This window comes from Denticeps clupeoides, chromosome 12, assembly GCF_900700375.1.
Source record: "Denticeps clupeoides chromosome 12, fDenClu1.1, whole genome shotgun sequence".
Classification (NCBI taxonomy): Eukaryota; Metazoa; Chordata; class Actinopteri; order Clupeiformes; family Denticipitidae; genus Denticeps; species Denticeps clupeoides.
Window position 1 is genome coordinate 7,627,407 of NC_041718.1, and position 23,888 is coordinate 7,651,294.

General features: G+C 42.7%; 1 protein-coding gene and 1 non-coding gene across 2 annotated transcripts in view; one reads left to right on the forward strand and one right to left on the reverse strand.

Moving 5' to 3' along the window:
- The window catches only part of LOC114800330 (copine-9-like), an 88,988-nt gene that overhangs the window by 3,643 nt on the left and 61,457 nt on the right, over positions 1–23,888 (forward strand). The window contains exons 3-5 of the mRNA XM_028997528.1: positions 2,220–2,260; positions 12,208–12,254; positions 19,999–20,102. Of these exons, the coding sequence (XP_028853361.1) occupies positions 2,220–2,260; positions 12,208–12,254; positions 19,999–20,102 (192 nt within the window). The remainder of the gene's footprint in view (positions 1–2,219; positions 2,261–12,207; positions 12,255–19,998; positions 20,103–23,888) is intronic.
- Positions 16,411–16,513, reverse strand: LOC114801527 (U6 spliceosomal RNA). Its single transcript, XR_003751564.1, has one exon. It is a non-coding gene; the product is annotated as a U6 spliceosomal RNA (small nuclear RNA).

Below are 23,888 nucleotides of genomic sequence, written 5' to 3' on the forward strand. Positions count from 1 at the left end.
GTCAATATGGTACAAGTACCTAAACAACATAAACAACAACAACATTTGTCTAACCAATTTCACACTTAAAGTTTTCTTCTCAACTTCATTGGAAAGAAAGTGAAATAACATTTCATCTAATTAAAAAAAAAAATTAAAGACATTTAGTATAGTTTATATCTTGTAAACATAATTTAGTCTTGTTTTAATTTGTCAACCATATTATATGATAAATTCCACTGTAGTTATCATGACCAGCATTTCCATTGTATCTCGTCCCACAGAAACCCTGACATAAATGATGGAGCTGACGATTGCGAGTTTCAAATGACCTGAAATCACGGTTTCGGTAAACCGCTTGGCTCTAGACAGTGCGGTGGCTAGAACAGGGCCGGGCATGGCTTGTACCATGAATCAGTTATGTCTTTGCAGCAGGTGCCATTACAGTTAATCACGTTGCATTGATGTCCCTGTGCGATAGACAGTCATGCTCACCAATCAGATGTGTCCCAAGTTAAAGCCACTCCCACTTAAACATGAGCAAGGACCCTCATTTTAATGTTCGGTTTTGCTACAATTTTTTATACACATTGTATAGTGCAGGGATCACCAACCCTGGTCCTGGAGGACACTTGTCCTGCACAGTTTTGTTTTTACCTTCATTTAGCACACTTGCTACAACGTCGTTATCACCCATTTCTGGAGTTGAAGGAAACATGGAAAGGTCTAATCTGTGCAGGACTGGTTGTCCAGGACCAGGGTTGGTGACCTCTGGTATAGTGTACACTGCAAGACCTGTCAAATAAATGGCAATTAGATTCATTTTTATGAAACGTTCAGCCTTATTTGGGACACTGCAAGAGCCATACTAATCACTTGCATATGTAATGAACATAGCATCAATTTAGATTTTTTTTTTATGAAATTACATGCTGTTCTATTGTTTGAGATGCATATATACTATAGAAATATATAATAACTGTATTAAATAAAGTACTTGGTTTTCTCCACTGTCAGTTGAGTGAATTCTTGCTTCCTGGAGGTCACGTTGTTGTCATATTTGAGTCTGTATTCAACTTGGATTGAAATGTAACATCCATGTATTTTCATAAATAAACTTTATGTCCCTTCCATAGAGGTAATCAGCCAAGAACAGGCAAACATTTTTAACTCCTCATATTCATGGCCGAAGAACAACGTCTGACCGGTTGTGTGTGTGTGTGCGTGTGTGAGGCACGTGAGGTACACGGATGTCCTTATGTCTGAAGCAAAGGGCAGCACATCCCACGATCACCAGCAGTTACACACACCTGACAGCGAAGGCCATATACACCAAATGTAGGAGAACATCTCACTTCGGGATTCCTTTGAAGCTGTTCGGCCAGAGGGCTAGGAATTTCCATCTCCCACCCCTGCCGTGGTTGAGCCTCTCCGAGGGAAGCATGTCTTGTTTTGCCTGGAGCCACGCCAGGCCGCCGCGGCGGTAAAATAAATGAAACTTAATTGATTTCTCACCTGATCCATGCCCCTAAGATGGATGCTGTCCTGTAATTTGTTGCCTCGCTCTCTTCACCTGTCCCCTTTCTGTCCTCTTCCCTTCTTCCCTACTTCCTTTCCCCCGTCTTTAACTCACTTTCATCTCTGGAAATGTGTACACAGCCACGTGTGTGTGTGTGTGCCGAGTGATTTGAAGAGCGCCCATCTCTTACGTAAGGCGCTCTCTGAGATCCTATTAGACGCACGGAGCGCGGCGACCGCCACCCCTGGGCGCACATATGAAACCGGGATGCTCAAGCCGCTTCGCTTTAAAAGACCCATGTCCTTATTTTACATCTCACCGGATCTGGGCCCACATCCCACGCCGACGTCCCTGCAGGTGCCAGTCTCCTATGAGGTTGGGGGCGCGTGGGTCTTTGCCCCCAGTGGAGCTCTTCCTGTATCCCACCTGTGTGGATTACTTTCCTCCCCAACCCCGCACTCTCAGCCATTTTCAAGCGCTCTCTGGCTGTTAAATTAACCGCTGCAGTCTAATATTTTAAATTATTGTCACAGCTTAATTACGACCACGGTACAAATGGGTATTTAATGATCATTTAAACTTCATTTTCTTATCATTGTCATGGCTTTTAAAGGCTCACAGTTAGATCAATGCATTGCTGAACGTGTCATTTGCCATGAGAACGATCTTTACCCCAACCTCGTTAAAGGCCTTTTCCTTGTTGCGTTTCTCATTTGTGCAGGAATCTATTGGACATGGACACGTTCTCCAAGTCAGACCCTGGTAGGTTACGTTTTCTTCTTCACTGCCGCTCATCCACAACCCTCCCATCCCTGTCTCACATCCCGTTGTTGCTTATTTTCATACCGAAAGTTACCAAAAAATCAAGGGGTCTTTACGCGGCCCAGCCCGAACCCATCAGTCTTCATTTCTCATCTCCCCACGTTAAGCAGACTCCTCTCCAGCACACGGGCTAATCAGCAGTCTGTCGCCCTGATGAAGGCCTGAGGGCCACGGCGGGCAGGTCGCTCTCCGTTGTGCTCCGTCAACGTGAGGGGTGGTCTTAACTTGTTATCACTCTGTTATTGTAATCTCAGACCGCGGTGATCCCGCTCTCTGTCCAAACCATGTTAACGCAGCGATTTTAGTTAATTGCCTCGAAGAAGTGGGCTGGTAATGAAAAGCGGAGGGGAAGGAGGGAAACACAGCGGTCGCCCCGTTGTGTTTTGTATGAGCTGTGTGGTTGCCTGGGTGTTTGTAGGTTTTTGTGTGCTTTTTGCCGTTTTCTGCTCCTTGATAAAGCAGAAAGCCGTCTTTGTGTGTGTGTGTGTGTGTGTGTGTGTGTGTGTGTGTGTGTGTGTGTGTGTGTGTGTGTGTTGGTGTTCTCAGATCCTAAACTGGATCTGTGTGGCAGGCTTTGTCAGATATTACAATCCGGGTGTGTGATTAAACTTTTATCAGATGGCTTTTGAAGGGCCTGTGTCTGTGGGAGTACGTGTGTGTCTGCGCTCGTGTGTGTGTGTGAGAGAGGCTTTTTGGTGCGTGCACAATTAGGAATTCATCTGATGTTTCTTTGTGTGTGTGTGAGAGAGAGAGAGAGAGAGAGAGAGAGAGAAAGGGCAAATGCAGGGCTGTTAAGTGATGTGGATGTTTTGTGTGATTTGTGATGCGTGTGGTGATACTCGTGCGATGTGTGTGTCTATATTGGTCTGCCATGTGACGAGTGTTTTTGTTTGTTGTTACTTTAGATCTCTGTGGTCAGAATACGTTTGACCTCTGGAGTTGGGAGAAGCCGGGGCGGGCAGCGGCGAAAGGGCACATTGTCTCAATATGTCAGATCGCTGCGGTGTGGTTGGGGGCTGCGGGCTCTGATGCAGCGTCCCCCCGACCTTCTGGAGGTTGTGGTTTTCAATCAGAAATTACCTCCCGTTTGCATTTGCCTGAAAGGAGAATTTCAAACGTGTGTTACATGATTTTTAGGTATAATGGTTCCATTTTGTAGTTCCCGCAGTAATTTAAGATCAAGGTGGAATTTTACACCCAGCTCAATTATGGTTTTAATGTAATTAATAATGTGCTTTTATTTGATTTAACGTTAGTGTGCATGGGTAAGTGCAAGTTTTGGCTCAATAATAGAGCATTTCATGGTCGGCCAAATCCTGTTTAAAACTACAAATATGAAGCCCACTGCACATCCTGTGAATTATGCATGCTCGGCGTAGACACTGGCGCTGCAGGCAAAACCAAAAAAGCATGACGTTGCAGCCAAAGCGCAGGCTTTGGTTAACATTGATCAATTTTAGCAGTTTTCTTTCATGTGAAATCAGTAACGGCCTTTAACAGCTTTTAAAAAGTCTTAAAGTAATGAAACTTTTTTGAGATCTGCCAGAACCATATGAAAAAATTTGAACCCACGAATTTGCAGGAGCTCTGAGTGAACTGTGCCGTTGACCTGTGCTGCTCAAACCAACCATAACTCCCAATGGCCTAGGCTCTAACAAATAAATCCACGCTATAAACATTTATCCCAAATAAAATATAATTGTTGAGAGTTTTCCGAGGTTCTTATTTTTACTGGCTAGATGCATATTAATGCAATTTAAGTTGACGTGGAGTTTTCTTCTCTTGCTCGATGTCTAGAGCTGCTGAGTGTGAGCCGTTAATGAGTAGGCAATTATTTTTCGTACAAATTGTTATCCATTGTTGTCATGGAAATGACATTTTTATTAGAAACAGACATTTATTGTGCTCTATTCCCCATCATTGATATGACAGCTTTTGCTTTCTGCAGCATTCTGAATGAAAATAAGGTTTTTATTATTATCCCGTTTCCATTTGGTGTTAATATGTAGCCAACATTAAACCAGCAGTGTCAGAAATCTAAAAAATCTAACAGTAATTGTGCTTCACCTGAAATTCTGCTTGTTACGTAATGAAATCCATTTGAAATATACCCCCACAGAGCTGTGCTGGTGATAATAATTATTCCATGCTGAGCAAAGTTAAATGTGAACCTTGTCTCATATCACCCAACTGCCTTACTTCTCTCGCTCTGTGTGTGTGTGTGTGTGTGTGTGTGTGTGTGTGTGTGTGCTCGTACTCACATTCACTTTCAATCTCTTTTTATACTAAAAGTAATTAGTGCCATCTTCAATCTGATCGTAGTCCAATTATTCCACCTCTTGGCTAATGCTGTGTTTGTATAACCAGATTGTACCTCTAAAAATGTTAAAGGAAGGTCCAGCTAATGTTTATTAATACTAATTAAAACGCTATGTATTAGTCAATCATTATCAAATATCTGATTCTAGTTCATGGCACATTAAAAATAAACCCTGGTGTTTTTTAGTCGGGGTTTCAGCTGCAGGGTCTGAGACATCTCAAGCCTGAGCTTTCAGGAGAAGTTGGGCTTTCTATTTGATTGTATTTTGTGATTTATTTGACCTTTTTCTGTTCTCACTTCATGTACTGCACATCACAGGAGAGATGCTGGATTTCCTGCAAAATTGAGTTCTCTTCCACAAGTTATTGATTTCCAGTGTTCTGTTGAATTTTACACAACATGAGCAGCAACAAATGTTTAAGCAAGAGAGAATGTTCTGTTGCATTTTCTTTTTTATTGTACAATTGTGATTGAAAGTTTGTGAAACTTTAGAATTTTCTATATTTTTGCATAAATATTTGTCAAGGCTGATATGTCAGGCAAATTCACAGACATCAGGTTCTAGCTGGAAACTGTCTGTTCAGGGCGTCCAAACATAGCTGTGGGAGAAGAAGGATGGTGATGATTGCAGTGTTTGCGACCGGCTTTGGTTAGCCATGATTGAGTTTGGCCACGAATCATGACGTGAGCAGAACGCTGCTTACGGGAACAGTGGGAAATGGGGAAACTATAATCCAGTTACCAGGCAGAGAAGTTGCACTGTAGCGTGAAGCAAGGGCCAGGCAGGGTTCAACTCTGAAAGAGCAGGCAAGAAGAGGTGTTGAGAAGCAGGCAAGGTTCAGAATCTGGGGAATCAGTCAGTCTGAAGGAGCATTCAAGAAGAGGAATCAAGTAGAATTTACATTTACATTTACAGCATTTATCAGATGCCCTTATCCAGAGCGACTTACAATCAGTAGTTACAGGGACAGTCCCCCCCCTGGAGCAACTTAGGGTTAAGTGTCTTGCTCAGGGACACAATGGTAGTAAGTGGGATTTGAACCCGGGGGGTCTGGTTCATAGGCGAGTTCATAGGCGAGTGTGTTACCCACTAGGCTACTACCACCCACCTAAGTAGAATGGGCAAGGTCGAAAGCTTTTTATTCTTTTCTTCCTAAATAAAATTCTTCCAAGTAGGACTGATCAACAGTTACCAGAAATGTTTAGTTGCAGTTATTTCTGAAAGTCATATACGTTTTGACTGGGTTGTCTTTATCTACATTTAGATAATGGGTTCACCCAGCACCTTTCGTGACTGGCCACTGCTCACTTAGGTGATGGGTTCAATGCAGAGGACCTATTTTGTTGTGTGTACTGTACTGCAGTTTCATAATGTTTAACAAAAGTTAAAGTGAAGCACAACTGTAGTTATCACTACAGTGATAACTGTAGTTATCACTGGATGAATTTGAAATAAATTGTCATCTGAGCAACTTCAATTATCATGACTGGGATACAGGGATGCTCGGAATGTGTGAAATTCATACAAACACAGATTCTTGTCATGCCGGTAACAGGAACAGGACCGAGCAGGAAAGACTCATTTTCAAAACTGACATTCATTTACTTAAAACACAAATATTCACATGCAATGACCTGGCAAAGACTACACACGATAGGAATGCATTTATACACGTACCAACAGGTGTACCAACAGGTGTACCAACAGGTGTACCAACAGGTGTACCAACAGGTCGCTTAGGGCAATCAGGGCCACAATGATGACAGCACGAAACTCCGGTCCGGAATGCCGGACTGGGGCACCCCTCCGGAGTCAGACCATGACAGTAGCATGACAATGCTGATCAATCATCCCGTAGCTTATGGCCGAACACCACCACAGGCATAAACTCTGTTCTCCCTCATCCCTCCCATCACAGACCTGGAACCTAAAATGGATGGGCTGCTCCTCCTCACCATGTACACCGCCAGACTGGAGATATATCCTCACGTTGGCTGGGTCATTTGGTCAAGGCAGATGCTGACGTGGTAATGGAGGATGCATTCGTACAAAAAGGGATTTATTACAGACAAGGATACAAAGCACAGATGCCTCCACAAGAAAAGAGAGCTAACTACCTCAATCCTTGATGGTACAGTCCCAGGACAAAGCAAGACTCATCCATGAGGGACAGGGCACAACTGCCCTGCTGTGCTCCTTGATGCACGATTCCTGGGTACCTTCAATAGGGAGAGAGCTGTGTCACCTTGATCTTGGCTGACGTGGTCTCAGGCTACAGCACGACTCATTCGTGGGGGACTGGGCACCACGTCTCTGGACGTGACAGGACTCTTCCCCCCACTGAGTGTCTCCTGATTCATTCCAACTTGCCCCTGGGGAAGACCCAGTCCTCCAGCTTGATTGCTGGGAGTACCTGGACCATGTGACTGGTCTCCCCCACTCCAGCTTCCATGGGCCGTCCAGGCCTGGCTGCACAAATCCGTCGGCACACCTAGCCTCGGGAATTGCCAGGAGAACATAAGCATTGTGACCGAACTCCTTGACCCCACGGTAGCTTTCGTAGGCAAGCAAGACTCTGTCACACCAGAGTTACCATGGGAGCTGCCGATCACCGATCATGTATGTTGCTGGAATCCAGACGAGAAGGCGGCGGCAAACGGTGAGGTAATCAGGGGCGAACTCGTAGACTCCATGTAGACCCCGGCCCAGAAAATGAACCAGGGTTCCCCTCATGGTTGGAACCGTGACAGTGCGTAGCTTGGATCTGGACGAGAAGGCGGCATTAGGAGAAGTCACCGTGTCCTGAAGTGGTCAGGTCATTCTGTGCCAGCATGGTAATGGAGGACACATTCGTATGACTTCTACACAGAAAAAGGGAGTTATTACAGATAAGGCTACAAAGCACACATAGTAAGACTAGACACACACACACACGAACAAGGAAGATTAATTTACAGACACTCAGGAGTTAGGGGAGCACAGTCCACAGTAATTCCCTGCAATGCCAGTCCAGGACAATTGTGAATGTCATGCATTGGGGAAAAAATCACGTAACCTTTTTAAAGACTGCCTTCACATTTGCACCAAGCCTTTTTCACTTAATGGTAGTAATTGAGGTTTGAACCTTTTGAAGTTGTGGTCTTCTGGTTACCCAGTAGGCTACCATCACCCACTACAACACCCTTACTCTGATGGCCTCGGTATCTTCTGGTGAGGTTTTTTTGATAGTCCATAAAATTGGTTTACTTCTGACTTCTACGAAGTGACAATTCTGTTTTGATCCCTTAATTCATCCCTGTGTTATCTAACATTTCTAAAACCAGATTCCCACTGCTGGTCTTCTTCAGTGTCCCTTGACATCCTGAGGAGGATCACAGTAAGCACCTTTTCTGGTGTGGTGAGCAGTATTATTCCCCCGAAGTTGTCACAAATCCTCACACCTCCTCCTTTTTGGCCTTTGACAATGTTCATATTTCTCCACATTGTCCTCTTCTCATTTAATCATTGGTGGTTGGCTGAGGTGCATTGGACATCAAACTGCCAAACTCCTTTCAATAAATGAATTGACATTATAATTTATCAATTTAATAAAGATAATAACAGCCACCATAAGGTCAGACGTTAGACCTCATTATACTGGAAGATCGTACAGTTATAAAGTCGTAGCATTTTTCTAAAATTAGGAACACTGCTGAATAAAATATTTAACATTTAAGAGCACTGAATAATTTGAGAATCTTTATTGTTTGTTTGGGGTCTTCTGGCTCATAGGCCATCTTAATCATGTCCATCAAATAAGTAAATGGACACAAGACACTGGACTGTAAAAAAAAAAAAAAAAAGTTAGAAATTGAAGACAACCGGCTCCAAATCATTTTTAAGTTCCCTCAACTTCACACTCATGTAGTTGTGCCATAGGCGTGAAGTTGAGAGAACTTAAAAATGCTTTTTTTCTGACAGGGATGGTTGTAGCCCAGTGGGTATCACACTTGCCTATGAACCAAAAGACTACAGAGTCACAGGTTCAAATCCCACTTACTACCATTGTGTCCCTGAGCAAGACACTTAACCCTAACTTGCTCCAGGGGTTACTGATTGTAAGTCGCTCTGGATAAGGGCGTCTGATACATGCCATAAATGTAAATGTTAATTGTTTACAGGGTTACGCACTCGACTAGTCTGCGCTGTTGCCCACACGCTTCCCATAATAACCCCCATGATCCTGCGTCTGGCCCCTATGTCATAGTACCTGTAATTCTTGTAATAATTGTCTGCGTTATTCTGGATTATTTAAACTCACACCTGTCAATACGTGTTTCTTTCTTGTTCTATCTGTTTAAAGATTTAAATATTGAGGATGTCTTTGACCTTTTACTAGTGAACTCGGCCCCCCATGCTTAGCATGTGGTGCTGCACGAGTGCAAGTTCAAAAATATTGGAGATTTGATTTCTTTACTTAATGACATGATGAATTGTTGAGGCTGAACCGTGACAGAAGAAAGCCATGAGTGCAAATCTTCTTTTCATAAACGTGTGTAATTAAAGTGAAATTACTAAATAAGCCACAAACATGCTTTTCTGAACTTTTAAATATTGTGAACATTTTCTTTGTCCATGGATGCTGGAATTTCTCCCAAAATTACATTTTGTCCAGGCATTGCTAGTATCTATAAGGATTCTTTTTGCCTCATCTTGATCAGTTCTGTTCTCAGTCTTCTCAGTTCCTTTTATTATAGTTGAGCCCCATCTCTTTTTTTGGAAAAAAGGAGAAAGCCCTGTGATTAATCTTTTTAATCCCATGCAATAAATTGGGGTCTGATAATGAATCGAATGTGGAATGAGAGAAGAAGATGGATTATTTAAGGCCATTAATCCAGCTGCCACACATTCAGATGCTGTGTTCACCTCCTTGATATTTTGTTCTGAATACATTTTAACTACTGTGTGCACATCTATGCTTTCTTTTCCAAAATAATTTATCATTTGCAGGAGATGTAAGAGGGGTGAAGGTAACTGTTCCTTTTTTTATTTAGTTTATATGCAAATGTAACACTTTTTTTTTTTTTCGTGTGTGTGTGTGTGAACAAATTATTTATAAATGCGTTCTAAGGAAAGTCATGCAAATTCTGTTGAAAAGTACGGATGCTGTTTGTTTATTTCCAGTATTCAGTTTTAAGATTATTTTCTCCATGAGGATAACGCATTGTATGCAGCTTTTATTATTATTATTATTATTATTATTATTATTATTATTATTATTATGTGATCCCAAGTTCATGTGCCAGTGCTGCTGCTGAAACGTCCAGTATTGTGCTGCTATCTGTCGCTGCTTCTAGATCATCTCCTCGTTTGTCACTGGCTTCAGAAATAGGCTGGCCTCCCACAACAGAAACCTCTTCTCTTTGAGCTTTTCTTCACAGGAGCTCAGATCAGTACCATGGCCTATCGGATTATAACCCCCCCCCCCTTTTAAACAGGAGAGATTAGCTCTTTGGCCTTCCACACTGCTGAGGGCAGGTGGTGGGCAGTTCAGTGCAGGGGGGGGGGGGGGCATGGAAATGATTGTGCTGAAGGGGCGTCCTGCACATCAAAACACGGCCAGAGGGGCTTTAAACGGGACACAACGATTCAACGTCTCCAGCTGTTGCCTATGCACTGCCCCTCAAGACATATTCTACAGCAGTCGGAAGTGTTTAAAGTAGATAACTTAGCCAGCACCTCCTTGGCCATGCTCTGAAAACATCGGCAGCAAACAATTCGTCTAACGAATCCTTCTTGGCCTGGGAAAAGGACCCATTTGTGAACCACATTTGAACGAGCCTCCGAATTGGGACAGTCTTGTCACGGTGACACATTCAGCGGGATATTTTTGTCATGGTATCTAAAATGTAGCACGTCGGGGGGTGTTTGCAAATGTAAGACTTGCTGGTTCACCGGTCAGAATTTGTGAATTAAAGCGCTGATAATATGTCTGCATGCTTGCTTCGGTCGCAGACGCATCCCCAACACGACTATCATAGAGAATGCATGATGTCCACCACTTAAACCAAATAAAACAAGAGGCGGGAACAGAGGAGGGTGAGACGAATTGCACTCCGTGATGCCAGCTTTGCTTGACCACAATAAGTATTGAGTAGCCCTATTCTTCATGTTTTTAGCATTCTGAAGTGTGTTATTCTGAAGATGCTCAGGGAACTGTCGACATGGGGAAAACGGGGTACTTTAAATATGACCTCAACTGGAACATGGTTCCACTGCTGTATCTTTTCCCCTTTTAAATTCAGAATTGATCTGTTTCTTACATTTCTAAATGTGGATAAACAGGTCTCTGTGGGACTGTGTCCCCACGACATTGACCAGATGACACAACACAACGGGTTTAAGCTTTAGACCTGATTTGTTTACTGCATCTGTCTTCTGCCATTTGTGTCTTCTTTGCTAAGTGTTGCACGACAACAGCCAAATAGATTAAAACGATTTATAAGGTAGTGCCTGCTTAAAATTAGGACTGACCAGCATGTGCGCATGCTGGACAGGTCCCTTCAATGGCAGACAGGCCCTGGCTGTGCTATTAAAGGCCGCTCCTGATGAGCAGTCACTCCCCATAAAGGATGCAATCTCTCTCTGTGACTTTAGGTATCACTTATCCGCCCAGCCACAATCTGCCCCAATGGAAAGCGTCCACCCCCCCCACCCCCCCGTCCCACTCGCCGTTTTATTAATTTAGCTGGATCCTGTCTCTTCCCTTTGAAGAGGAGCAGGGGGAGAAGGAGACGAGAAGAGCGGCGAGATGGCCTCAACCATAGCGTTCACGCGCTGCTGCTTCTGTCCCAGGGCGCTGGCATTATGTTGATTGGTTCCTCTATGGCTTCGCCTCAGGCTTTGATGTGCAGGGAGAGGCAAAAGAAGAGAGCAGGGAAAAGATGGAGGAGGGAAGAAAGTGACACGTAGAAGGGATGGGAGGCAGAGGCGGAGTGGAGTGGAGACGGGTAGGCGATAGCTTGCAGAAAGTAGATGCTGAAAAGGTTTGTGTGCGCCGAGGTACGAGAGCTGGACAAAAGAAGAACTCAAAAAAATCTCTCAAGGCCACTGGAAATCAACAGAGTGTTTTTTTTTTTTTTTCCCGGCTCTTTCCTCCAGAGCATAGACTTTTGCCAAAAAAAAAAATTGTGTGAACCCTGGATCCCCTCGATCCATTATTTTTTTTTTTTCATGATTCAAGCTGAAGGACCTTTGCCGTCTCACCCTGTGACCCTCATTGATGGCTGTGGACCTTGTTTTGCTGCAGTATTAGTTTTGTGTTGTGATGAACAGGCTACGGTGTAGATTATTGGTCCCGAGTTTTGCTTTCAACCTCCTTCCCAGACAGCCTGAATAATCCCTTGTTTTCTCTCCACTCATTTCGCTGTCATTTTCCCCATTACCCACGGCGTTCTTTTCTCTCTCACTCACGTCCTTGTCTTGTTTTCCACATCTGCAGTTCCCTTTCACTGTGAGTGAACTCTGTATAACAGCCTCTCTTATCATGTCTTCTTCTTCTTCTTCTCCCCAACTCTCCCTCTTCAGTTGTGGTGCTGTACGTACAGGGCATAGGGACCAAAGAGTGGAGAGAGGTAAGTAAGCAAGCGTCTGGTGCAGAGTGTCGTCTCACTGATCCTTGTCCAATTAATCTGAAGATCGTTCCGAGCTACCTGAGTCATCAGCACACACCGTGCTGAAAGGAACGCTTTAATTATGCCATTAAGAAGGAATTAATAGACAAAGGTTGTGTCCTCCTTCTTCCTTCTTCCTCTTCTTCACTCTCCCGCCCCCTTTGATTCTCTCTTTCTCACTTTGACGATTGGGGGGGTAATTTGCGCTTTGCAGAACTATCAAAGAGACACAGTGGCCCGCCGCGTGGGGGGTCGAACATAAACAGTAACGGCTCAGCAAGTCTCAATCAAGACTTCAGACCAAACACACTTTCACACATCAGCAAAGATCAATTCCCCAGTGGATCACTTCGCCCTTAAAATAACAACACCATCCATGGCCGGCAAAGGCAGGAGTGTCCCGGCGCCTCAGAATCCAGCAAACAATAAACAATACAACATATTAAAACACATATACTAACTTGGGAAAGTCAAATGTAAATGTATGTGTGTTTTAAATCAATTAATAAAAATGTACTTGCATGCAGTTTAGCAGAATTCCATATTTTTGACACATTCTACAAAAGCATATGCAGTGAGGGGGAGTAGTATTGTGCCTTGGATGCCAGACTGGAAAACAGCCTGGACAGCCTCCGTACAAAATGGTTGCCAGGTTGGAGTAAAGCCTGTGTTCCTGTTGCCAGAATGCGGTATCGCCTGGGTTTCCTCGTATGTTTGTTTTACCCCTAGTGTCTTCCAGGGCATTTTCTGATAGAACCAGTGGTGAAACATTAGGTGAGCATTAGGCAGCATTTGGGAAAATAACTATGCTTTTAAGGCATTCAAAAGGTTTTATTGGATGAAATGTCTTGCTGTGGCACTTAGATACTCATCTGAAAATCTCCATATTTTTTAGCCCTGGCCAGAAAAGGACCATTAGTCGAACTCCCAAAACACCTGACAGCATGATTATAACACCACTGCACAGATCTGTAGTGACAAGAGCCTTGTTCTGCCATGTGGTGGAATAATAATGATGCTCCTTAGTTCCAGAGTCAGAACAGGATAATGATGATATTTCAGAAAGGGGTTCTTTCCTCCACTACAGGTGTCTGACCAAGAATGCTGGTTTGTTATTCAGTTGGTCAGAAACAAGCACTGTAAGAGGGAAATGATGACCAAACTGAAAAGCATGAACATGCCCAGTATAGGGTGACCATGTCAGCGAGGACACTTTGAGCCACTTCAGGTGTTGTGACTTGATCAAAATACTATTTGTGACACATGCAGGACTAGAAGAGACTAACAAATTAGCACACAGCAACAGCTCTGTGACTAACTGTTCCTTTGTCCTCCCTGTCATTTCTGTACATACACCACTATTTAACGGTTTAGGTTCATTTAATTCATTGTTTTCCATGTGCAGAAAAATTTGGAGTAATGAATAGCAGTTGACAAAGTTTGAAATAATGATGTAGTTGAACCCATATCTGCTGATGCACTAAAACCTGTATAGTGTGAATTTAACCATAATTATTGCTAAAGTGCAAGTGTTTTTAGCTCTACTAAATTAATTTAAAAGGGTTTTCTCATGATCAGCCTTTTTAAAGCCTTGGTTTAACAAACACAGCATTCCATTCAAACTCAAAAATAATTGTTTCTGATATAGTACGTTTCTAAATGTATGCATTATTAACTGTAGGGCTGAATGATTTTAAGAAAAAAATGTATCACAATTTTTTTGACAAGGTTACAAAAGGTTCCTAAGAGCACAGTGACCTCCATAATACTTAAATGGAAGACGTTTGGGACGACCAGCATCCTTCCTACAGCTGCTCATGTCGCCAAACTGAACTACTGGGGGAGAAGAGCCTTTGTGAGAAAGGTAAAGAAGAATCCAAGGATCACTGTATCTGAGCTCCAGAGATGCAGTCGGGAGATGGGAGAAAGTTGTAGGATGTCAACCATCACTGCAGCCCTCCACCAGTTTGGGTTTATGGCAGTGGCCCGATGGAAGCCTCTCCTTGCATGGAGTTTTCTAAAAAACTCCTGAAGGACTCCAAGATGGTGAGAAATAAGATTCTCTGGTGTGATGAGGCCAAGATAGAACTTTTTGACCTTAATTCTAAGCAGTATGTGTGGGGAAACAGGCACTGCTCATCACCTGTCCAATCCAGTCCCAACAGTGAAGCATGGTGGTGGGAACATCATGCTGTGGGTTTTTTTTTTATAGCTGCAGGGACAGGACGACTGGTTGCAGTTGAGGGAAAGATGAATGCCAGGGATATCTTGGACTAAAACCTTCTCCAGAGTGCAGACTGGGCCGAAGGTTTACCTTCCAACAAGACAATGATCCTCACAGCTAAAATAACAAAGGAGTGGCTTCACAACAACTCTGTGACTGTTCTTGAATGGCCGAGCCAGAGCCCTGACTTAAACCCAATCGAGGATCTCTGGAGAGACCTAAAATGGCTGTCCACCAACGTTTACCATCCAGAACCTGCCAGAACTGGAGAGAATCTGCAAGTAGGAATGGCAGAGGATCCACAAATCCAGGTGTTCAAAACTTGTTGCATCTTTACGAAAAAGGCTGTATTAGATCAAAAGGGTGGTTCTACTAAATACTGAGCAAAGTGAAAGTTTAAGTGAAGTTATTGTCATTGTGAAACACTGCAGAACAGCACACGGTGCACACAACAAAATGTGTCCTCTGGTTTTACCCATCACCATTAGTGAGCGGTGGGCAGCCATGACAGGTGCCCGGGGAGCAGTGTGTTCAGCTTTTCTTTGTTAACAAATTTCAAAAAAGTTTTTCTGTCAATATGGGGTGCTGTGTATGATTTTAGCAAATGGCTGCAATATAACAAAGAGTGAAAAATCTAAGGGGGTCTTTCTGTACCTACTGTTGGTTTACAGCTGTGTAAGAGACCAACCTTCAGTTCTTCTGGCAGAGCTCGATAGTCTATCTGAAATCAAATTAAATTACTGTTACTTTCATGTTCTGAATATTATTAAATTTTTTTCATGTAGTCCATTTTGTGCAGAACTGTCTGTGGTTGAATTATTGGAGGTATAGCGTCCACGAATAATTAAGAGACTACGTGACAAAGCTTTTTTGCATAAAAACAAATGCTACAGGGTTATACTCTTATACTAAATATTGTGATTGTGATGTAATGTTTTAGTTGGATTTAATAAAGACTGAATGCAGGTAGAGATTCAATTAGATTAATAATTAGCATTTCACAGATTAAAAGGTAACTTGAAATTTAAAAAATGAATCATGTTGTGTGAAAGACTCGCATTGGCAAGACCTTTGAAAAAAGCACAGTGTCCTGATGAACACACCGAAGGCCTTTTTACTCAATATAAGTAGTTTGCGACTTATCAAAAGAGGCTGATGCAACTGCAAGTCATGCAGGCCTCCCTTCTCCTGCTGTTTCACCTCCATTTCCACACATGTGCTCCTCCTCCCAACACACACCACCCCTCCGGCCTCCTGCAGCTGCTGTCAGCTCCCTCCTAATGAGTTTGTTCACCCAGACCGCGGAATTCTCTTTAGTGGTACAGAATAAAAGTGTGCAGATGAGTGAGTGCAAGCGGAGTGGAGTGGTGGACTTTCATGTCCACCGTGGTCTGATCTTCATCATCACGGTTTGAGAGTAGATTTTAAATCTTTCAGTTAGAAGGGGATGAGACAGGAGCAGGTTCACCTGCTGGGCTTCCATCTCTGGCTTCCTCTTCTCTCTGCGGGGAGACCTTTATGTCTGTGTGTGTGCCTGTGAATGTGTGTTTAGGGATAATATGTGTACTGTGTTCATGTACAGGTGAGAATTTTGCAATGAGAAGGGAAGTTTAGAACCTCAGCAAAATTCATACAGGTTCTTTAAATAAATTAAACTGAAGTGAAGTGATTGTTATTGTGATACACAGCAGCACAGCACACGGTGCACACAGGGAAATTTTAACCCATCACCCTGAGTGAGCAGTGGGCAGCCATTACAGGCGCCCGGGGAGCAGTGTGTGGGGACGGTGCTTTGCTCAGTGGCACTTCAGCGGCAACTTGGCAGATCGGGAGTCGAACAGTCAACCTTCTGTATATGGGGCCGCTTCCTTAACCACTAGGCCACCACTGCCCAAAAATATGGAGCACTTCACGGATTTGCGTGTCATCCTTTTGCAGGGGCCATCCTAATCTTCCCTGTTTCCATCCAATTTTACCATATGTGCAGCCATAGCAATTATGGATTTGACTAAACAACATTTCAAAAAATCACCACTGTTGTGGTTAGAATCATTAGAAATAATTAAGCTATTTATATGTACCTTCTTGGGACCTCCCATATAATCAATACATGTGAATCAGTACCGTAAAATGTATTAGATGTGTAACACTGACATATGCCAATCAGCCTGAATGTAACATTTACTATCTCAGTACAGAGCAAAGCAAGATAACTGTCAGGGTGGCAACGTGCGGCGATGAGGGGAGTGAAGAATAGTCTGACTTGTCTGATCTCATAGAAGAGGTAATCTAACCTCAAATCCTGGTTAAGATGCAAATAATTACATGCTTCATAGTATGCAGAACTGTCAAAATGCCTGACCCATATCCATGTGGTCATGAGAGAAAACTAAGAAAATTATGCAAGAAATTTAGATCTATTAACATTCATCAATATGCAGCAAGAATGGTTTACTTATTCATAATCAAATTGAGACGTATGGTGACTGAAGGCCTGGGTCACAGTTAGCGCCAGGGTGTACTGTGGGAAGAAGGCTATGCAGGAGAGGCTGTATGATGCAAACCTTCGAAGATCATGTACACATGGTTGGAAAACCCTTCAGTTTATACCGAATGTGAGTTCAAGGTGTTCCCATAGCCTCTAAATTCCTCAGATCTCAACCTGATTCAAGATCTGTGGCATGTTTTGGCTGTGCTATGTCTGATGCATGAAGACTCCACACTGCAACTTGCAGATACTGCAGATATCCTACAAAGGTCTTGCAGAGTTCATGTCATGACAGGTGTGAGTTTTTTAGGAGAACAAAGAAGACCAACCCAGCATTAGGCAGGGTTTTTGTAATGATGCGACTGGTTGGTGGATGTACATATTAGGGATATTGAATATCAAGCTGAACACTACCATGTAAAGAAATCAAATGCTCACTTGAGGACAAAATAACTGGTGTCTTCTGCCAAAACACAGAACTATGAAAATGAGGAATGCCTGAAATTGTGTGACTTTCAGACCAGAGTGTATCATTTCTTCCTTCAATATTCTCTACAATTCTTACATCTCAAATTTTTTTGTAGGTAATTAAAGCCAGTCCTTGTAAAGTCACCGAAATGAGCTGAAATACTCCGTATCTCCTGAGATAATGGAACTCTGTGCAGAGTATCAAGTCTTAAATCTCCTTCTAACAAGAAGTATATCTAGGGCCTGTGAGTATGTGATAGTTAAGTGTGATTTTGAACTGTGGGGGTTTAAGATGTCTCAGGTATAGAGCATCGTGTGGATCAATAGCTCAACACTCATTCCATCCATGTTCACTCCCTGAGTTCTTAAGGCTGCGTAGCAACCATGCAATTCTCCAAACTCTTAACCGTTGTCAGGCAGCAGCTCCTTGCTTCTGATTCTAAACTGTTGGCTCCATGTTGGCTGATGAGAAGGAGAGTTTGGAAAGAGCGGTATGGTTGCTATGGTGATGGGGGTTAACAAACAGCAGAACTCAAGTAAACTTTAGCATTATTTCAGAGTTTTGCATGGACATGTTGCTCACTGGATATATGGATAACAAAATTTCCTTTTAAAAAATTATTAATAAATTAATTATAATTATATCATGTGGTAAAATCCTCTCCAAACTCACACCTGTGGCCAAGATAACTGTCACTTTAGGATCTACATAATTTGATACAAAAATGCTTTGTACTTAAAGAACACAATGTAACTCCAAGTCAGTCACACGTCTATGAAATCAAACTGTCCATTTAGGAAGCAACGCTGATCAATTTTATTTATTTTAAATGGAATGGTCAACAGGTGGAAATTACAGACAATTAGCAGGACCTCCCCAATAAAGGCGTGGTCCTGCAGGTAGTGAATGTGGTACTTTCACTCTAGTGGTAGCATGAGACCGAGTCTACAACCCACACAAGTGGCTCAAGTAGTGCAGCTCATCCAGGATGGCACATCAATGCGAGCTGTGGCAAGAAGGTTTGCTTTGTCTGTCAGCATGGTGTCCAGAGCATGGAGGCTCTACCAGGAGACAGGACAGCACATCAGGAGACTTGGAGGTCATAGGAGGGCAACAACCTTGCAGCAGGACCTCTACCTCTGCCTTAGTGCAAGGAGGAACAGGAGGAGCACAACCAGAACCCTGCAAAATGACCTCCAGCAGGCCACAGATGTGTCTGCTCAAATGGTCAGAAACATATAAGAGCCCGACATCCACAGGTGGGGGTTGTGCTTACAGCCCAACACCATGCAGCATGTTTGCCATTTGCCAAAGATTGGCAAATTCGCCTCTGGTGCCCTGTGCTCTTCACAGATGGAAGCAGGTTCACACTGAGCACATGTGATAGACATGACTGAGTCTGGAGACAACATGTAGAATGTTCTGCCACCTAGAACATTCTCCAGCATGACTGTTTTGGCAGTGGGTCAGTAATGTTGTGGGGTGGCATTTCTTTTGGGGGGCCACACAGCCCTCCATGTGCTCTCCAGAGGTAGCCTGACTGCCATTAGGTTTGAGATGAGATCCTCAGACCCCTTGTGAGAACATATGCTGGTGCGGTTGGCCCTGGGGTCCTCCTAATGCGAGACAATACTTGACCTCATCAGGGCTTGCTTTCTGCAAGACGAAGGCATTGATGCTATGGACTGACCCGCCCGTTCCCCAGACCTGAATTCTATTGATCACATCTGGAACATCATGTCTTAACATCAAAGTTGGATCAGCCAGTAGAGGTGTTTTGAACATTTTGAGTGTGACTAAATTCAGACCTCCATGGCTTGACAAATTTGATTTCCATCAATAAGTTTTGTGTGATTTTGTTGTCAGCACATTCAGTTATGTAAAGAACAAAGTATTTGATAAAATTATTTAATTAATTCAATCTAGGGTGTCTTATTTTTGTATTTTTTTGAGCAGTGTATTTCTCAGATTTAAATGGCGCTTTGGCTTCTGTAAATGCATAAAACATTTATTTTATTGTAAAAATAATAAAAAACAAAAACCCAATGAATAACCCACAGGTCTTGCCTATTTGGCTCTGGGATAAAAACTTAACCTAAATGCCTCTGTCTTGTGTTGTTTCTCACTTGTGCCTCAAAATGGGGTGATGTATGTGCTTCTGGCCATCGAGCCGTGTTTCTTTTTGTGTTTTAACTTGCTTCACAATGTTGTGTGTCTACCTCACCTCCTGGTGTGGCATTACATAAAAAAAAAATTCATTCAATTTGTTCCTCCTTTAAACAGAACACAGTGAATAGCAGCAAAAACCCACTCGTCTACATAAATAAGCAGTCGATTGTAAAATATTTGATTTTGTGTGAAATCTAAATTTGCTTAATTAAATTTTGTTTGCATTGATGAAACTAGGCCAGAATACATTGTTATAATATTAAAGAGTGAACACTGAATTGTTGAATTGTTCATCTGATGAATTCTGATTATTTTGATTACTTACAGTAATTTGTCTTTTTTTTTTTTTGTTCAGTTTGGCAGAACAGAGATGATTGATAATACCCTGAACCCAGATTTCGTAAGAAAGTTTGTCCTCGATTTCTTCTTTGAAGAAAAGCAGAATCTTCGCTTTGATGTGTAAGTATAAGTCTCTGTGTTCTTTCGATCTACTCCTTTCCTCACACACACACCTTTCATTAGGAGACACTTGCGATTACAGGGTACGGGGCCTTCCACACGCAATCAGGCGAAATGTCAACGCAACGTCCTGAACTGTGTTGAAAGGCAAATAAGACAGAACAACGGGATGATGCACAGCATATGGCTTTTATTTTGCTGCTGGTTAAATTTGGATTCAGAAATGTTTGATATTTGGTGCTCCATTTTGTGTTGCTATTTAAGATTTATTGCATTGGGAGTGTTCACTAACATCATTTTCAGAATTGGCTGGATTGTTTAGTTAGCAACCATTCCCCGTGCACTTTGTCTTATATGGCACCTCCAAAATATCCCCCTTTGTTTTGCCAGTACATGGATTTGGATGTGCTTTGTGCGGGGAAATAGTTTTTCGAGAGCCCATGCATATTTTAACCGTTGTCTGAATAAAGGTGAACGACTACAACTGGTACAGAACATTGCTTTTCCTCACCTTCCTTTACGCCTCGGTAGCCCACCCCCTGCCAGGAGAGCCAAGTCGATGTCCCAGGCAGGGGGCTGGAGAGCACCGAAGAGAATCAGGCGGAGCTTAAGACAGGCCTCTCTCAGATCCGCTACATTGATCAGGACCTGACAGCTCCCTGCCATCTCAACCCACAAATAGCCCCCCCACCATGTCCCACCTCGCGCTCACCTTCTCATCCATAGATTTCGTTTTTCCTCTCTCCATCTCGCACGCTTTGTGCTCTGTGTTTGTCTGCCAATCTCTTCTCTTTCCCGGAGTCTTTTTACCTTTCAGAATCCTCTCACCGCATCTCTCTCCATAGGCAGGTGCCAGCTTTCTGACGTCCTCTTTATTGATGGGGATTGACGGGTGGGAAAGTTCCTTTGGAATGACAGACAGCTTCCCAGTTTTTCTGTCACCGTCTTGCGGTGAAGATCACAAAGACTTAACTGCTTTTGAACCACAAACATTACAAAACTAAAAAGGTTTAATATCGCCACTTTCAAATAGAGACTCAGACAGTATAGTTTAAGACGGTCTACCACTATGTACCATCCGACCTCTTTAACTAATACAAAATGCAGCAGTACGACTAATCTTCAACCTTCCCAAATTCTCCCACACCGCCCCTCTGCTACGTTCCCTCCACTGGCTCCCAGTAGCTGCACGCATCAGGTTCAAAATACTGATGCTGGCCTACAAAGCCAAACATGGAGTAGCACCATCCTACCTCACAGCCCTTATTACACCTCGCACTGCACCTCGTTTACTCCGAGCCTCCAGTACTGCTCGCCTGGTCCCTCCATCTCTGAAGGTAAAAGGAAGACATTCATCTAGACTCTTCTCCGTCTTGGCCCCTCGGTGGTGGAATGAACTTCCCCTCGAGGTCAGAACAGCTCAGTCACTGAGCACCTTCACATGACAGCTCAAGACCTCAAGAATATTTAGATTAAATTGTAATTTTCTTGTTGTCGAACTTGTGTACAGAATCTACAACAGAGTGAATAAAAATATGTATTCATAGTTGGGCTCCTAGTGAACCGGAATTGATCTCTTCATCAATGTTGAAAGCACGTTGTAAGTCGCTCTGGATAAGGGCGTCTGCCAAATGCCGTAAATGTAAATGTAAATGGTATAGTCAAGCTCGATCCCAAAGCAGTGTTGAGAACATGGGCTTGCAGTTGCCGCTGACAGACGGCAACTAATGATGTTGATTCATGCAAATACAATATCAGTCGAGTCACTGTGTCAGTGACCCCTGGTGTGTGGCACCGATGCTAAGCTCGGAATCAGTAATCCCTTTTGAAAATCATTAAATGTAAATAATTAATAGCACTCTGCGAGTGAATAACCACAGGGCTTTTTTTTTGTTTCCTGCCCCCCTCCCTCTTCCTTTCCCAATTTTTCATTGTTCCCTGTCTTTGTTTCGCTTTACAGGTTAATTTTTTTATATAACCTGTTACAGACTGTAAATCCCTGTAAGGTCTACATATTATTTGATTTGATTAAAGTGTCATATTATACCACATTTGTGGTTGTAGATCAGCAGGTTCTGAAGCTGTGGTATGTGCAACACTGGTGGTACTCAGGCTTCCCCTTAATATCCACACTTTGTGTTTGTAGTCAAATAACGACATACATATTAGGAATAAAATGGCCCTTTGTGTAAACCAGTTCAATAGACCTATGATACGGTATTTTATTGCTGTTCATATTGCCAAATATGTCTGATGGTGGTACTCAGTTTGAGAACTGCTGATGTATAGTAAGAAGCATTTGACCTTATGGGTAATTTGACTTAGCTGTCATGAAGTTTATGGGGAATCTCTCACTTGCTGAGGGAGAAAAAAGGCCTGTGAAGCTAATTAACGAACAGAGATGGTCCCTGGATGCTGGATATTCTGTAAATATGTAACATGGGAACACAGACAGTTTGACAGCCAATTATCTGTTCATAAGTACCTCATGGCACACTCTGTGATGTTAATATATGATTATACGCATAATTAATGGAATCAACGACAAGGCAGTGAATGTCGGTCTGTGAATATGCTACTCTGTGTTTGTAATATTATAGCACTTTTATTAGCAGCTTGATCTGGTTTTATTAAAGGGCACGTGCCTGTCATGGTGCAGAAAGGAGAGTCCAGACACATTTTACCTTCTTGCAACTGGGCAATTACTCTGAACTAAAGTAGATCTTACCCTGGACCAAGAGGAGCATGTGACCTTCTCTGAGCCAGTTGGCTATTTCCTCTTCAATCGCATATCTCTCAAGCTTCGCCAAGGAAGAAAATAACTTCAGTTAAAAAAAAAAAAAATTCAACAAATTCTCCTGACTCCTGATTCTCCGGGTGCCCTGGTGACAGCAGAGTGACTCAACAATGACGTGCACCCTTGGTGCCAGCCAATTATGCAACGGCCTCGGTTTACTTGCAAACTTTCATATTGATTACGTGCCAGATCTCTTAATATAAAAAGGTTTATTCATGCCATTTCATTCGAGAAATGAAATGCTGCTATTCCTGCAATATTTCAGCCCGCTGGAGGGACATGAAAGGCAGACAGTAGCCTTGTGCAGTAGTTAAAGGCTTCCTTTTCCCTCGCTCCAAGTGTTTAAAGTGAACGGCTTGGGATTTTTGCTAAGCCAAACTGTTTGTGGATCATTTCTCACTATTGTACAGGTTCACATTTATTCCACCATGGTTAAAATAGATTTTAAAAAATTACCAATAAAAATAGATACATTTTGTGGACCAGCTAAAAAAAAAGGCTAAAACAATTCCAACAAACTTCTGGCAGTTTCTGCATTTTTTTCAGTCTTTTTTTTTGCATGTCCTTCTCTTGAACACAATGGTCTTTTTATTTACCCTGGTTACTACTTCTGTGTATGTTTTCTACCATTAAAGAAAAGTTGGAGTTGAAGTAGACCTTGGGTCTTTCATTTCTGTGGGTGAGTTTTTGTTATTTGGCTCTGAATCCAGGAAAATGTGAGCTGGTGAAAACAAAGACGTCTTGTGTGCGTGAGAAGTGTGAGCGAGATCCTGCTCACTCTGCAGCAGTAACTGCACATAAATTAATTATCCATCTAAAGTAGTTTTTGTTAAGACTATACATTTTCAAACATGTACTTTGTGAAGATTATCAGCATTGTTGTTAAGTGGGAAATGGGTGAGAGTCGAAAGGAGACACGTTGGGGAAAAGTACAGTTTTCTCATTTAACTTCTGCTACTGTCATCTCTGATAGCTTTAAAGATGCAGTT